Source organism: Xenopus laevis, chromosome 7S, assembly GCF_017654675.1.
Source record: "Xenopus laevis strain J_2021 chromosome 7S, Xenopus_laevis_v10.1, whole genome shotgun sequence".
Classification (NCBI taxonomy): Eukaryota; Metazoa; Chordata; class Amphibia; order Anura; family Pipidae; genus Xenopus; species Xenopus laevis.
The window spans coordinates 15,521,077-15,536,688 of record NC_054384.1 but is presented as its reverse complement, the minus strand read 5'-3'; the positions used below and the strand labels follow the sequence as shown (position 1 = coordinate 15,536,688).

The window sequence follows — 15,612 nt, the reverse complement described above, 5'->3', positions numbered from 1 at the left end:
TTTGGGATTATGCCTTTTTCAACTGGAATCGGATTCAGCTGAATCCAAGAGCCTGGGCAAATACGAAATTCAACCTATCGAAATTTATTACTAAAATCAAATTTTTTTTCAACTCAGATGAATTTAAATGACCCGAAAACTCGAATCAAATATGATGCGAATTATAAAAACTCAAATAGAATTTAAAGAACTCGATTCGAGTTTTTTTTCTCTGGAAAAAAACTCACATGTCAGGAAGGCTGCAAACATCACCAAATTAATCCCTGGACCTCTCCCATTGATTTATGCAGTAATTCAGCAGGTTTTAGGCGGCAAATACTCGAATTCAAGATCTTAAGGGGTCAGAGTATGATAAATCTTGAAATCTGAATTAAAACTTGAATTGAGTTTGGATAATTCACAATTCGAATTTGAGAGTTTTGACCAAAAAGAAAACGGAAATTCAAATTTTCACTTCAACCCTTAATAAATTTGCTCCTGAGTAAATAGTTACTTTTTATTAGAGATGCACTGAATCCAGGATTCGATTTGGGATTCTGCCTTTTTCAGCAGGATTCGGATTCAGCTGAATCCAAGAGCCTGGCCAGACCGAATCCAAAACCCAAAAAATCATGTGATTTTTCAGCACACAAACGAGGAAGTCAAAATTTTTTGAGCTGCCCACACGTTTTCTTCCCCCCCTCAGTTTTCTATTTCACTAATGCAAATTAGGGTTTGGCTTCGGTTCAGTATTCCGCTGAATCTTTCACAAAGGATTTAGGGTTCGGCTGAATCCTATAATAGTGGATTCGGTGCATCCCTATTTTTTATAAATTCATGTTTGTTAAGTCCCAATAAACTTGCTTGTTGTGTTTCAGAATACAGTTAAATTTTTTTGCATACATAATGTGCTAAAGACATTGTTTTTTTGTTCCTGCTCAAACTGTATTCATAATCACTAATCCTTCAATCCATTGGAATTATGCTTTCATTTTTCCCAAGCGCAGGCACTGCCTGGAATTGGCTGCTTTAACGGGGAGCATCGTAATAATCTGGTGCCCTGCAGTGTTCCAAGTGGCTTTTGGGATATCTTCTCAGGAAAGTCTGTCTCGGGCCTTGATGCTCCCAGTAGGACGTCTGATAGACTGTGAAACCATTCCAGGCACTGGTGGCTTTTGGTGGTGGGTCGTGGCAGTAAAAGTTGAAGTTGTGGGAAGTGTGCTGATCATTTGTACTTGAAATTTTTCTACGACCAAATTCCTTTAAATAAAAAATACAATAACAACAGGTAATTGCAGTTAACTCACGGAGGCAACTTCGGGCGACTATGGAAAACGCATCGCCGCGTGTGCATTAGTGCTGGCGACTTTTCTTATAGCCTATGGGAAAACACGCTGAGGCAGTTAGGGGAGATTGTCGCTCAGAAGACGAGGCGATTAGTCGCCAGGCGACAAAATCTCCCCGAATCTCCTCGTGTGAACTGACCCTTAGAGAAAGAAATGACTGCTAAAATCTCCTGTGGACGTTCTATTGCATGAACTGTGCTTACATTTTAGCTATGTAATTTTTTTGTGATTTTTATCAATTGTTGATTAATAGCCCACAGGTTGAGGCTCAAACTGGGTAGCCATGCTGTTCAGAATGGGCCCCTATTACTTTATATAATTCAGTGACCTTTCCTACTGTAGTAGACAACAGTAGTTAAAGGAACAGTAACACCAAAAAATTAAAGTGTTTTGAAGTGAATTTCATGTAGTGTTGCCCTGCACTGTTAAAACCGATCTGTTTGCTTCAGAAATACTACTATAGTTCATATAAACAAGTGGAAATTGAAAAAAAGGTTTTATGGCACAGGTTAAATAGTGGATAACAGATAATACCATTATGTTCTACAGAGCTTATCTGCTGTGTAACGTGAGCCTTTTCTCCTTTAAATGGCTGCCCCCATGGCTACTCAGCAGTTTATTTATATAAACTATAGTAGTACTTATCTGTTATCTACTGTGTATCCTGTGCTTGAATGGCTGCCCCCATGGCTACACAACAGCTTGTTTATATAAACTATAGTATTACTTATCTGTTTTCTACTGTGTATCCTGTGCTTGAATGGCTGCCCCCATGGCTACACAACAGCTTGTTTCTATAAACTATAGTATTACTTATCTGTTATCTACTGTGTATCCTGTGCTTGAACGGCTGCCCCCATGGCTACTCAGCAGTTTATTTATATAAACTATAGTAGTACTTATCTGTTATCTACTGTGTATCCTGTGCTTGAACGGCTGCCCCCATTGCTACACAGCAGCTTGTTTATATAAACTATAGTAGTACTTATCTGTTATCTACTGTGTATCCTGTGCTTGAATGGCTGCCCCCATGGCTACACAGCAGCTTATTTATATAAACTATAATAGTACTTATCTGTTATCTACTGTGTATCCTGTGCTTGAACGGCTGCCCCCATTGCTACACAGCAGCTTGTTTATATAAACTATAGTAGTACTTATCTGTTATCTACTGTGTATCCTGTGCTTGAACGGCTGCCCCCATTGCTACACAGCAGCTTGTTTATATAAACTATAATAGTACTTATCTGTTATCTACTGTGTATCCTGTGCTTGAACGGCTGCCCCCATTGCTACACAGCAGCTTGTTTATATAAACTATAGTAGTACTTATCTGTTATCTACTGTGTATCCTGTGCTTGAATGGCTGCCCCCATTGCTACACAGCAGCTTATTTATATAAACAATAGTAGTGTTTCTGAACCAAACACACCAGTTTTACCAGTGCAGGGCAACACTGCATTTTATTTGTAGTACTTTAAAACACTGTTACTGTTCATTTAAAATGAGGTAGGCAGCTAATACCAAATCTACTGCCCCTAATCGGTTTCTGTTGGTAACTGCCCCAGTGCAATTTGCCATTCAGTTCATTGGTCCTTCTGAATAAAATACTGGATTGTAGAAAAAAAAAATACATAACAGAATAATTTTTTCAGCCTCTTGGTTTTACTTGCAGCTCTGACTAAATAATGTTAACAGATTAACAAGAAATTATGTGGGATATAACCAAATGTTTAACTAAACAAAGAATATAACCTTTGGAATTAACCTTTCTCAGACTTGGGGGCAGATTCCCTAAAGGGCGAAGTGACTAACACTAGCGAAAATTCGCCAGCGTGACATCATTTTGGAACTTCTCTGATTCCCCAACGGGCACTGGCGTAACTTTGCTAGCGAAGGAGATAGACGCTAGCGTTGCTTTGCACTCTTAACGCCAGACTAATTTTCGCACGGATGTAACTACGCAAATTCACTAAGATGCAGATTTTACTGAACGTTACCTCATTGGCTAAACAGGTGAAGTGAAATGGAGTGCATAGATCTTCCTCAATTTTTAGTGCAAAATTTCTAAAAAGTCCTAAAAACGCTGGCGTCTTTTCCTTTTTTCAGAGTGATAGACTGCAAAGGTCCGTAATTTTTTTTTTTTTTTGGTAACCGTGTTCCCCCATACATTTTGTAACATATGGAACATTAACTATACAGTGGGCTCATAAGTGGGGCATTATAACAACTCTATTTTATTTATTAAGGTTCCCTGGAATTTGATTGCCGAAAAATTCACGGCCTGGACGCAACTTCGCACTTTAGCGAATTTACGCCTGGCGAAGTGTTGCGATGGCTGCGAAGCCAAATTTTTGCCTGTTAGGGAATTTGCCCCATGGAGGTGAAAAAAAAGAAAACCTATACAAAATGTTTGTCAGCAAGGATCCTCCAATAATTTTGATTGTTCCCCAACCCCAAAACCAAAGTTTTGTGAACTTATATTTGGTTTGTATAAACATAACTTTATAAGACTACCCCATGGCCCGGAGGGGAAAGACATTTGAGTTTAGACACATAACTTCATACTTACAGAATCAAAATATTCAGCGGAGCTCTGTAGTAAATGTCTGTTGTCATGGAATGAGTATGGATAGGTTTTTTGTACTTCTGTCTAAAAAAAATAATATAGAAATGATTAAGGAATTATCGGTGTGTATTGTGTTTGCCTTCAACATCTGGAACCTGATGATAGTTTCATAAAAGGCAAATAAAACTTAAATTGACCCTCTGACTGACTGTGCTACTGCAGAGTTGTTTGCTATAAAACCATGCAGCCTCCCTTGAGCCTTATTGGATTATGTTGCCTTCTAAGATCTGTCGTCACATTTCAGACATTTACAGTGTGTGCTTTGATCTAGGTTTATTGCCAAACAGAACCTCCTGTAGGCTGCCAGTCCACATAGAGGTACCAATAGTCAATTACAGCTGTTATTTGGTGCCACCCAGGAACATTTTTCATGCTTGTGTTGCTCCCCAACTCTTTTCACATCTTAAATAGTGATGGGCGAATTTATTCGCCAGGCGCAAATTTGCGGCAAATTTGCGGCTAATTTGCACGATTCGCCGCCAGCAAATTTTTCACCGTTTCGCGTGAAATTCGCGAATTTTCCAGCGAAGCAAAACGGCGCAAATTCGTCCATTACTAATCTTAAAGGGATCCTGTCATCAGAAAACATGTTTTTTTCAAAACGCATCAGTTAATAGTGCTACTCCAGCAGAATTCTGCACTGAAATCCATTTCTCAAAAGAGCAAACAGATTTTTTTATATTCAATTTTGAAATCTGACATGGGGCTAGACATATTGTCAATTTCCCAGCTGCCCCCAGTCATGTGACTTGTGCCTGCACTTTAGGAGAGAAATGCTTTCTGGCAGGCTGCTGTTTTTCCTTCTCAATGTAACTGAATGTGTCTCAGTGGGACATGGGTTTTTACTATTGAGTGTTGTTCTTAGATCTACCAGGCAGCTGTTATCTTGTGTTAGGGAGCTGCTATCTGGTTACCTTCCCATTGTTCTTTTGTTTGGGTGCTGGGGGGGGGGGGGAAGGGAGGGGGTGATATCACTCCAACTTGCAGTACAGCAGTAAAGAGTGATTGAAGTTTATCAGAGCACAAGTCACATGACTTGGGGCAGTTGGGAAATTGACAATATGTCTAGCCCCATGTCAGATTTCAAAATTGAATATAAAAAAATCTGTTTGCTCTTTTGAGAAATGGATTTCAGTGCAGAATTCTGCTGGAGCAGCACTATTAACTGATTCATTTTTTTCAAAAGTTTTCCCATGACAGTATCCCTTTAATGTTGCTCAGGGGTAAAAAAAAAAAAAAAAAAAAAAAGGTTTTGGGACCCCTAGTCTAGTAGATAAGATATCTGTAAATTACCTTAGTCGTTACTGACGTTGGTTGAATGAAAGGCAGTGTCCGATCTTCTCTGTAGGCAGTTTTGGAGCGGTAAAACATTTCCTGAGTGCTGGTCATGGGCAATGTATTACTTGTGCCAATATGTGGGAACTGCAGCAAAGATAAAAATATAATACTGTAAATAGAAACATAAAACAGGTTTGTTTTAGGAAAAATAAAATGCTGGGTATGGAGGGTTACATTATGGGGCAATGTCTCATGGAGAATTATTCCATGTAACATTTCTGCACCAGTTGTTTCCTCCAGATTTAACTGGGAGTGGGGACATTAAAGGCGTGTAGAGGGGACACTGGATGTTACTGGATGACACCGGATGATGTGTATGTTTGGGAACTGTCAAACCTTTGGGTTCTTAAAAATATTTTTGTTCTGTGGACCTGTAACTTCTCTTTATGTCACTGCTCTGTTCTCCATATTTGGGCATATGCAAACTTGCACTATAGTATTTACCTATTCTTTGGGTTTTTTACACGCTTACTCAGTGCAAGTTAGTGGAGCAACCAGTTACAAAGTATACAGGTATGGGATCTGTTATCTAGAATTCTCGGAACCTGGGGTTTTCCGGATAACAGATCTTTCTGTGATTTGGATCTTCATTCCTTAAGTCTACTAGAAAATCATGTAAACATTAAATAAACCCAATAGGCTGGTATTGCTTCCAATAAGGATTAATTATATCTTAGTTTGGACCAAGTACAAAGTACTGTTTTATTATTATTACAGAAATACAGGTATGGGACCTGTTATCCAGAATGCTTGGGACCTGGGGTTTTTCAGATAACAGATCTTTCTGTATTTTGGATCATCATTTCTTAAGTCTACTAGAAAATCATTTAAACATTAAAGGGGTGGTTCACCTTCAAACACCTCCTTGTTTTCAGACAGATCACCAGAAATAACGACTTTTTCCGAATACTTTCTATTTTCTATGTGTGACTGTTTTTCTAATATTGAAGTGTAAGTGTCATTTTTCACCTTCTAAAGCAGCTGTTGGGGGGGGGTCGCCGACCCTGTAAACTGTTCTAAATTGATACATTTAGTTGATACATTTCTTATCTTTGTCCCTGATGAGCAGAATCTCTGGGTTTCATTACAGGCAGCAGTAACAATTGATACAATAGTTGCTAATATTCCACAGAAATGCTGCTGAGAAATGTATCAACTAAATGTATCAAATTGTAACAGTTCAGAGTCTGCGCCTGAATTACTGAGCTGCCAGACTCAAACACCAGAGACAGGCGCATTTAACTAAAACTAAATAATGGAAAGTAATTGAAAAAAGTCTTTATTTCTGGGGAACAATCTGAAAACAACTGAACTGAAAAAAGTGTTTGGAAGGTGAGCCTCCAGTAAGGATTAATTATATCTTAGTTTGGATCAAGTACAAGGTACTGTTTTATTATTACAGAGAAAAAGGAAATCATTTTTAAAAATCTGGATTGTTTGGATAAAATGGAGTCAATGGGAGACAACCTTTCCGTAATTTGGAGCTTTATGGATAACGGGTTTCTGGATAACAGATCCTATACCCGGTAACGTAACTTGGTGGGGGCGGGCCCTGGTGCGAGCTGTGCAGACGGGCCCGCCCCCACCCTCTTGTGCATGATTTTTCTGTGCCGCTGCAGCCGACTTCAGCCTGCAGCACGCACGATCTTCCGGGGGGGACCTGCGGGGGTGCGGGCCCTGGCCCATTTGCACCCCCTGCTCCCCCGGTAGTTACGCCCCGGCCTATACCTGTATTGGATTATTTGGAGTCGATGAGAGAACGCCATTTTGTAATTCAGCGCTTTCTGGATAACATGTTTCCGGATAACAGATCTCATACCAGTAGACAGTGATTTGTAGCAATAACAGCCTGCAATACCCCTACCACCCCAACACATACCTTGACATTCATCTTTCAGCTAAAATCACTTTTATGACTTTTCTATATATATTTTTATCATTTTCTTACCCATATGCCATCCTTCTTGCTGGAAGGATTATGAAATTGTCCTTTGGGCATTTTTCTCAATTCCGCCAATCTCCAGAAACATAAAAAATAAAGAAGGATATATTTAATGTTCTGGTGCCGGCTCTGCACTCAATGTTGTATTGGAAGCAGATCACTTGGCTCTGCCCTGTAAGAATCTGTCGTTTACTGGTTTCCTTAGTTACAACGATGAGCTGTCCCTTTCTGCTTGACGCCAGACTAGAATAAAGGCTCGCAGGACTTGTTCTCTCTTTGTTGTCTAATAAACTATGAAACGCCTGCAGAGCCAAACATAAGAAATAATTACGATTCCTGAATGGTGGAGTGTGTATGCAACTGCACTCATTTACTGTGCTGGGTCCTTAGTGATTTTTAATTTACAGTTGACACCTTCCTCAAGGATCATTGGCCAGAAATTGTTCACATTCCCTTTATACAGTAGGGGGCACATTTACTTAGCTCGAGTGAAGGATTAGAATGAAAAATACTTTGAATTTTGAAGTATTTTTTTGGCTACTTCGACCATCGAATTGGCTACTTCGACTACGACTATGAATAGAATGATTCGAACTAAAAATCGTTCGACTATTCAATAGTCGAAGTACTGTCTCTTTAAAAAAAACTTTGCCCACCTACTTCGCCACCTAAAACCTACCGAGCACCAATGTTAGCCTATGGGGAAGGTCCCCAAAGGCTTTCCTAGCAATTTGTGATCGAAGGAAAATCGTTCGATCTATGGATTAAAATCCTTCGAATCGAATAATTTTTCCTTCGATCGTTCGATCGTATGAATGGCGCTAAATCCTTCGACTTCAATATTCGAAGTCAAAGGATTTAACTTCGATGGTCGAATATCGAGGGTTAATTAACCCTCGATATTCGACCCATAGTAAATGTGCCCCTATGTGTTGCTGCACGTCTAAGGGGCAGATTTATCAAAGGTCAAAGTGAAAATCGAATTTCGAGCTAATTTTTGTGTACTTGGACTAGGAAATAGTCCAAATTCGACTCGAATTTGAAAAAAAAAAATCTAAATTTATCATGTACTGTCTCTTTAAAAATGAAACGTCCACCATTCGCCATCTAAAACCTGCCGAATTGCTGTTTTAACCTATGGGGGTCCGTCTAGAACCTATTTGGAGTCAAGTGGTGGACTTTGAAAAATCTAAGTTTTTTTTTTTTTTGAAAAACTTCGATTCGATCAAATGTTCTATTACTTCGATTCGTACGATTCAAATTCCATCAAAAACTGACCTATTCGACCAAAAAAAACTTCGACTTAATTTCAGTTGGTCTTTTCGAATTTTGAAGTTTTTCAAATTTGATATTCGACCCTTGATAAATATGCCCCTTTGTGTTGCTGCATGTCTAAGGGGCAGATTTATCAAAGGTCGAAGTGAAAATTCGAATTTCGAGCTAATTTTTTGTACTTCGACTAGGGAATAGTTCAAATTCGGTTGAAATTTGAAAAAAAACTTAAAATTCGAAATTTATCATGTACTGTCTATGTTGAATTGCTGTTTTAGCCTATGGGGGTCCTCCTAGAACCTATTTGGAGTCAATTGGTGGACTTTGAAAAATCTAAGTTTTTTTTTTTTTAAAAAAAACTTAGATTCGAATGCACCATTAAATTGATACGATTGAATTCGATCGAATACGGACCTATTCGACTAAAAAAAAAAAAACTTTGCCTTAATTTCGATTGGTCTTTTTGAATTTTAATTTCGAAGTTTTTCAAATTCGAAATTCGACCCTTGATAAATATGCCCCTGTGTGTTGCTGCATGTCTAAGGGGCAGATTTATCAAAGTTCCAAGTGAAAATTCGAATTTAAAAAAATCGAATTTCAAGCTAATTTTTGTGTACTTTGACTAGGGAATAGTCCAAATTTGATTCGAATTTGAAAAAAAATTTGAAAATTCAAAATTTATCATGTACTGTCTCTTTAAAAATTCGACTTCGACCATTCACCATCTAAAACTTGCTGAATTGCTGTTTTAGCCTATGGGGGGACCTCCTAGAACCTATTTGGAGTCAATTGGTGGACTGTGAAATTCGAGGGAATTTTCAAAGTAAAAAAATTCGAAATCATTTTTTTAGATACTTCGACCATCGAATAGGATACTACGACTTTGATTCGAAGTAAAATAGTTTGAATATTCGACCATTCGATAATCGAAGTACTGTCTCTTTAAAAAAACTTCGAATTCAATACTTCGCCAAATTAAACCTGCCGAAGTGCTATGTTAGCCTATGGGGACCTTCTAGAGCAGTTTTTTAAGTTGAAGAAAAATCATTCGATCGATCGCTGAAATCCTTCGAATTGTTTGATCAAACGTTTTTACTTCGACCGCCGGATACCCAAATCCGCTGAAAAAACTTTGAATTCGATATTCGAAGTCGAAGTATTTTAATTATATGGTCAAATTTCGAAGTATATTTTTTGCCTGTCCGGATTTCCAAATTAGGATCCTCTAATGTCCTAGACATGAGCCCACCCTAAAACAAATGTGGCACGCCCCTCAAATGGTTAAAAAAAAATATATTGAACAGTTACAACTTTTAAACACAATCCCACTTTAAATTATGAAAAAAACGCCAGTGTTTTGTCTTTTTTATGAATTTCTGGCATACAGGATATGATGTCACTGATATAAAATTGAGGAGGATGTAGCTTCATCAGTTCGCCTGGAGGAAACAGAATCTGGCGAAAGGGGCAATGTAATGGAAAATTCGCATTTTAGTGAGTAATGATAGTTTGCCTGAGTAAAAATTCGTCTGGCAAAAGCGTGCAAAACTAGCGAATTGTCCTCTACGCCTGTAAGTAAATTAGCGATGTCCCTGCGGATTGTATTTCTGGGGAATTTTCGATATCAACCGCTCTTTAATAAATTTGCCCCCAGGTCGGATTGTTCATGCGTTTACATTCAACAGCCAATGTATTTCAATGAGAAAGAAAGTCTTTCCAGCACCATCAGTTTTTATCTTGCCGGATGCAAACGCGGCATGCTGCGAATGTTTCATCGCTATACGCATCCGATTTTTCAGTGCCTACATACGACTTGTCGATCCGACATATCTGACAAAATTGTTTGTGGAGTTTAAGGGGCAGATTTATCAAGGGTCGAATTTCAAAGTTTAAAATATCGAAATTCGACCATCGAATTAAAATACTTCGAGTTCGAACTTTTTTTCATCAAATTTGGCTATTCTGCAGTCGAAGTAAAATCGAACGATTAAATCCTTCGAATCGAACGATTTTATTATACTATCGAGCGATTTTTACTTCGACTTCAAAAAAATGCTGTAGAAGGTCTCCATAGGCCAACATAGCACTTCGGCAGGTTTAATTTGGCGCAGTATTGAAGGTTTTTTTAAAGAGACAGTACTTTGATTATCGAATGGTCGAATATTCAAACTATTTTTACTTCGAATCGAATTCAAAGTAAATTCGAAGTCGTAGTATCCTATTCGATTGTCGAAGTATCAAAAAATTACTTCGAATTTTTTTTACTTCGAAAATTCCCTCGAATTCACTTCGACCCTTGATAAATCTGCCCCTAACTCTTAGTAATATCACCCCAGCTAGTTCTGAAAGTTGTGCGGGTTATACAGAGCCGGTTGATGCTCTTCCATGAATTGCCCCTGCTGTTCCTTGCCAATTTTACTTTGCCAGCGAAATTACGCTCAGCAATTCGAAGTTACGCTAGCGTTGGCTAATTAGCATACGGCGTGCAGTTAAAGTACAATGGCCGTATATGCTGCAGCAAATACATTACACTACACAAGCCCAGGGAACCTTAATAAAATGATATAAAGTTGTTATATTGCCCTACACATGTGCCCACAGTATAGTTTAGGTGCCATGTTAGCAAATATAGGGGGGAAGGAGGGTATCCCAAAAAAAAAATTACAATCTTTTTCAGTCTATCACCCTTTAAATAGGAAAAAACGCCAGCGTTTTTTGGGACTTAGAAATTTTTTTTATTTTTTTTAAGGAACTCCTATCTACTCTATTGCACTTCGCCTGGTCTGAGGTGGCGAAGGCAAGTCTGGCGATAGAGGTAACGGTCAGTAAAATCAAAAACTTAGTGAATTTGCGTAGTAACGCTCTTTCGCCAGGCCGAAAATTCGCCTGGCGTAAGAGTGCGTAGTTGCGCCATAGTCTATCTCCTTGGTGACATTACGCCAGCTACTGTAAATCGGCAAAATGACAAAATGATGTCACGCTGGCGAATTTTCGCCAGCGTTAGCCAATTCACCCTTTAGTAAATTTCCCCCAAGGTGTATTGTATTTGAATGCTCCTAAAATGTGTCCTGAACGAAAGTCGTATTGAAGGACAGAGTTGTGTGTGTGTTGTAAATGGACTGTAAACATTATGCTGTGCCTACTGCAGCTGCAGGTATTCTTACAATGGCTGGGTGCATCAAGCACAGGTCCGGTATATGCATGTAATTCCGTTTAAAGGAACAGTAACATCAAAACATTAAAGTGTTTTAAAGTAATAAAAATATAATGCAGTGTTTCCCTGCACTGGTAGAACTGATGTGTTTGCTTCAGAAACACTACTATTGTTTATATAAATAAGTTGCTGTGTAGGAATGGGGGCAGCCATTCAAATGAGAAAAGGTTCAGGTTACACAGCAGATAAGCTCTGTAGAACATAATGGTGTTGTCTACGATACAGATTGTTTATATGAACTATAGTAGTGTTTCTGAAGCAAACAGATCAGTTTTGCCAGTGCAGGGCAACAGTACATGATGTTACTATAGGCACCATCTCTCCCTACTATACCTGCTATCCCATAGTCACACTCCCTTCCCAGAGACTATTATCCACTGTTACTATAGGCACAATCTCTCCCTACTATACCTGTTATCCCACAGTCACACTCCCTTCCCAGAGACTATTATCCCACTGTTACTATAGGCACCATCTCTCCCTACTATACCTGCTATCCCACAGTCACACTCCCTTCCCAGAGACTATTATCCACTGTTACTATAGGCACCATCTCTCCCTACTATACCTGCTATCCTACAGTCACACTCCCTTCCCAGAGACTATTATCCACTGTTACTATAGACACGATCTCTCCCTACTATACCTGCTATCCCACAGTCACACTCCCTTCCCAGAGACTATTATCCCACTGTTACTATAGGCATCATCTCTCCCTACTATACCTGCTATCCCACAGTCACACTCCCTTCCCAGAGACTATTATCCACTGTTACTATAGGCACCATCTCTCCCTACTATACCTGCTATCCTACAGTCACACTCCCTTCCCAGAGACTATTATCCCACTGTTACTATAGGCACCATCTCTCCCTACTATACCTGCTATCCCACAGTCACACTCCCTTCCCAGAGACTATTATCCACTGTTACTATAGACACCATCTCTCCCTACTATACCTGCTATCCCACAGTCACACTCCCTTCCCAGAGACTATTATCCACTGTTACTATAGGCACCATCTCTCCCTACTATACCTGTTATCCCACAGTCACACTCCCTTCCCAGAGACTATTATCCCACTGTTACTATAGACACCATCTCTCCCTACTATACCTGCTATCCCACAGTCACACTCCCTTCCCAGAGACTATTATCCACTGTTACTATAGGCACCATCTCTCCCTACTATACCTGCTATCCCACAGTCACACTCCCTTCCCAGAGACTATTATCCACTGTTACTATAGGCACCATCTCTCCCTACTATACCTGCTATCCCTCAGTCACACTCCCTTCCCAGAGACTATTATCCACTGTTACTATAGACACCATCTCTCCCTACTATACCTGCTATCCCACAGTCACACTCCCTTCCCAGAGACTATTATCCACTGTTACTATAAGCACCATCTCTCCCTACTATACCTGCTATCCCACAGTCACACTCCCTTCCCAGAGACTATTATCCACTGTTACTATAGGCACCATCTCTACCTACTATACCTGCTATCCCTCAGTCACACTCCCTTCCCAGAGCCTATTATCCACTGTTACTATAGGCCAAACCATCTCTCCCTACTTATAACCTGCTATCCCACAGTCCACACTCCCTTCCCAGAGACTATTATCCCACTGTTACTATAGGCACCATCTCTCCTACTATACCTGCTATCCCACAGTCACACTCCCTTCCCAGAGACTATTATCCACTGTTACTATAGGCACCATCTCTCCCTACTATACCTGCTATCCACAGTCATACTCCCTTCCCAGAGACTATTATCTCACTGTTACTATAGACACCATCTCTCTCCTACTATACCTGCTATCCCACAGTCACACTCCCTTCCCAGAGACTATTATCCACTGTTACTATAGACACCATCTCTCCCTACTATACCTGCTATCCCACAGTCACACTCCCTTCCCAGAGACTATTATCCCACTGTTACTATAGGCATCATCTCTCCCTACTATACCTGCTATCCCACAGTCACACTCCCTTCCCAGAGACTATTATCCACTGTTACTATAGGCACCATCTCTCCTACTATACCTGCTATCCTACAGTCACACTCCCTTCCCAGAGACTATTATCCACTGTTACTATAGACACCATCTCTCCCTACTATACCTGCTATCCCACAGCCACACTCCCTTCCCAGAGACTATTATCCACTGTTACTATAGACACCACCTCTCCCTACTATACCTGCTATCCCACAGTCACACTCCCTTCCCAGAGACTATTATCCACTGTTACTATAGGCACCATCTCTCCCTACTATACCTGCTATCCCACAGTCACACTCCCTTCCCAGAGACTATTATCCACTGTTACTATAGGCACCATCTCTCCCTACTATACCTGCTATCCCACAGTCACACTCCCTTCCCAGAGACTATTATCCACTGTTACTATAGGCACCATCTCTCCCTACTATACCTGTTATCCCACAGTCACACTCCCTTCCCAGAGACTATTATCCACTGTTACTATAGCACCATCTCTCCCTACTATACCTGCTATCCCACAGTCACACTCCCTTCCCAGAGACTATTATCCACTGTTACTATAGGCACCATCTCTCCCTACTATACCTGCTATCCCACAGTCACACTCCCTTCCCAGAGACTATTATCCACTGTTACTATAGGCACCATCTCTCCCTACTATACCTGCTATCCCACAGTCATACTCCCTTCCCAGAGACTATTATCTCACTGTTACTATAGACACCATCTCTCCCTACTATACCTGCTATCCCACAGTCACACTCCCTTCCCAGAGACTATTATCCACTGTTACTATAGACACCATCTCTCCCTACTATACCTGCTATCCCACAGTCACACTCCCTTCCCAGAGACTATTATCCCACTGTTACTATAGGCATCATCTCTCCCTACTATACCTGCTATCCCACAGTCACACTCCCTTCCCAGAGACTATTATCCACTGTTACTATAGGCACCATCTCTCCCTACTATACCTGCTATCCTACAGTCACACTCCCTTCCCAGAGACTATTATCCACTGTTACTATAGACACCATCTCTCCCTACTATACCTGCTATCCCACAGCCACACTCCCTTCCCAGAGACTATTATCCACTGTTACTATAGACACCACCTCTCCCTACTATACCTGCTATCCCACAGTCACACTCCCTTCCCAGAGACTATTATCCACTGTTACTATAGACACCATCTCTCCCTACTATACCTGCTATCCCACAGTCACACTCCCTTCCCAGAGACTATTATCCACTGTTACTATAGGCACCATCTCTCCCTACTATACCTGCTATCCCACAGTCACACTCCCTTCCCAGAGACTATTATCCCACTGTTACTATAGGCACAATCTCTCCCTACTATACCTGCTATCCCACAGTCACACTCCCTTCCCAGAGACTATTATCCCACTGTTACTATAGGCACCATCTCTCCCTACTATACCTGCTATCCCTCAGTCACACTCCCTTCCCAGAGACTATTATCCACTGTTACTATAGGCACCATCTCTCCCTACTATACCACAGCCACACTAGTTCCCAGAGACTACATAGAACACACCACAGATCACAGATAGTTGTAGATCACTCAGAATTCTAGTATAGTGAATAGAGCGGTGGGAACTAAACGAGTCAAATAACTAGAAATACGAGCACGAGTATCGAGCACTTAATTTCTCTGTCGGAGAGTGAAGTCGCTCTGGCATCAGGGCTGAGACAATGTGCGACTCTATCTTCCCTACATCACACACAGTCACACACACACTACTGCCCGTGCAGCCGCCAGACGCTACAAGAAACAAACAACAATCTGGTTTTGTCGCTCTTAGTTGACGTTTATAGAAAGGCCCGCCTCCCAGACCTGTGGGT

At 40.5% G+C, this 15,612-nt stretch overlaps 1 protein-coding gene across 1 annotated transcript; it reads right to left on the bottom strand.

The window, feature by feature from the left end:
* Positions 1-578: 578 nt before the first annotated feature.
* On the bottom strand, positions 579-7,734 carry tex36.S (testis expressed 36 S homeolog). The gene is made up of 4 exons (XM_018227404.2): positions 7,241-7,734; positions 5,248-5,376; positions 3,898-3,978; positions 579-1,239 (listed from the first exon to the last, which is right to left on the bottom strand). Exons 1-4 carry the CDS (start codon positions 7,289-7,291, stop codon positions 1,009-1,011), a joined length of 492 nt encoding a protein of 163 aa, XP_018082893.1. The 5' UTR covers positions 7,292-7,734; the 3' UTR covers positions 579-1,008.
* Between the last annotated feature and the right edge of the window lie 7,878 nt (positions 7,735-15,612).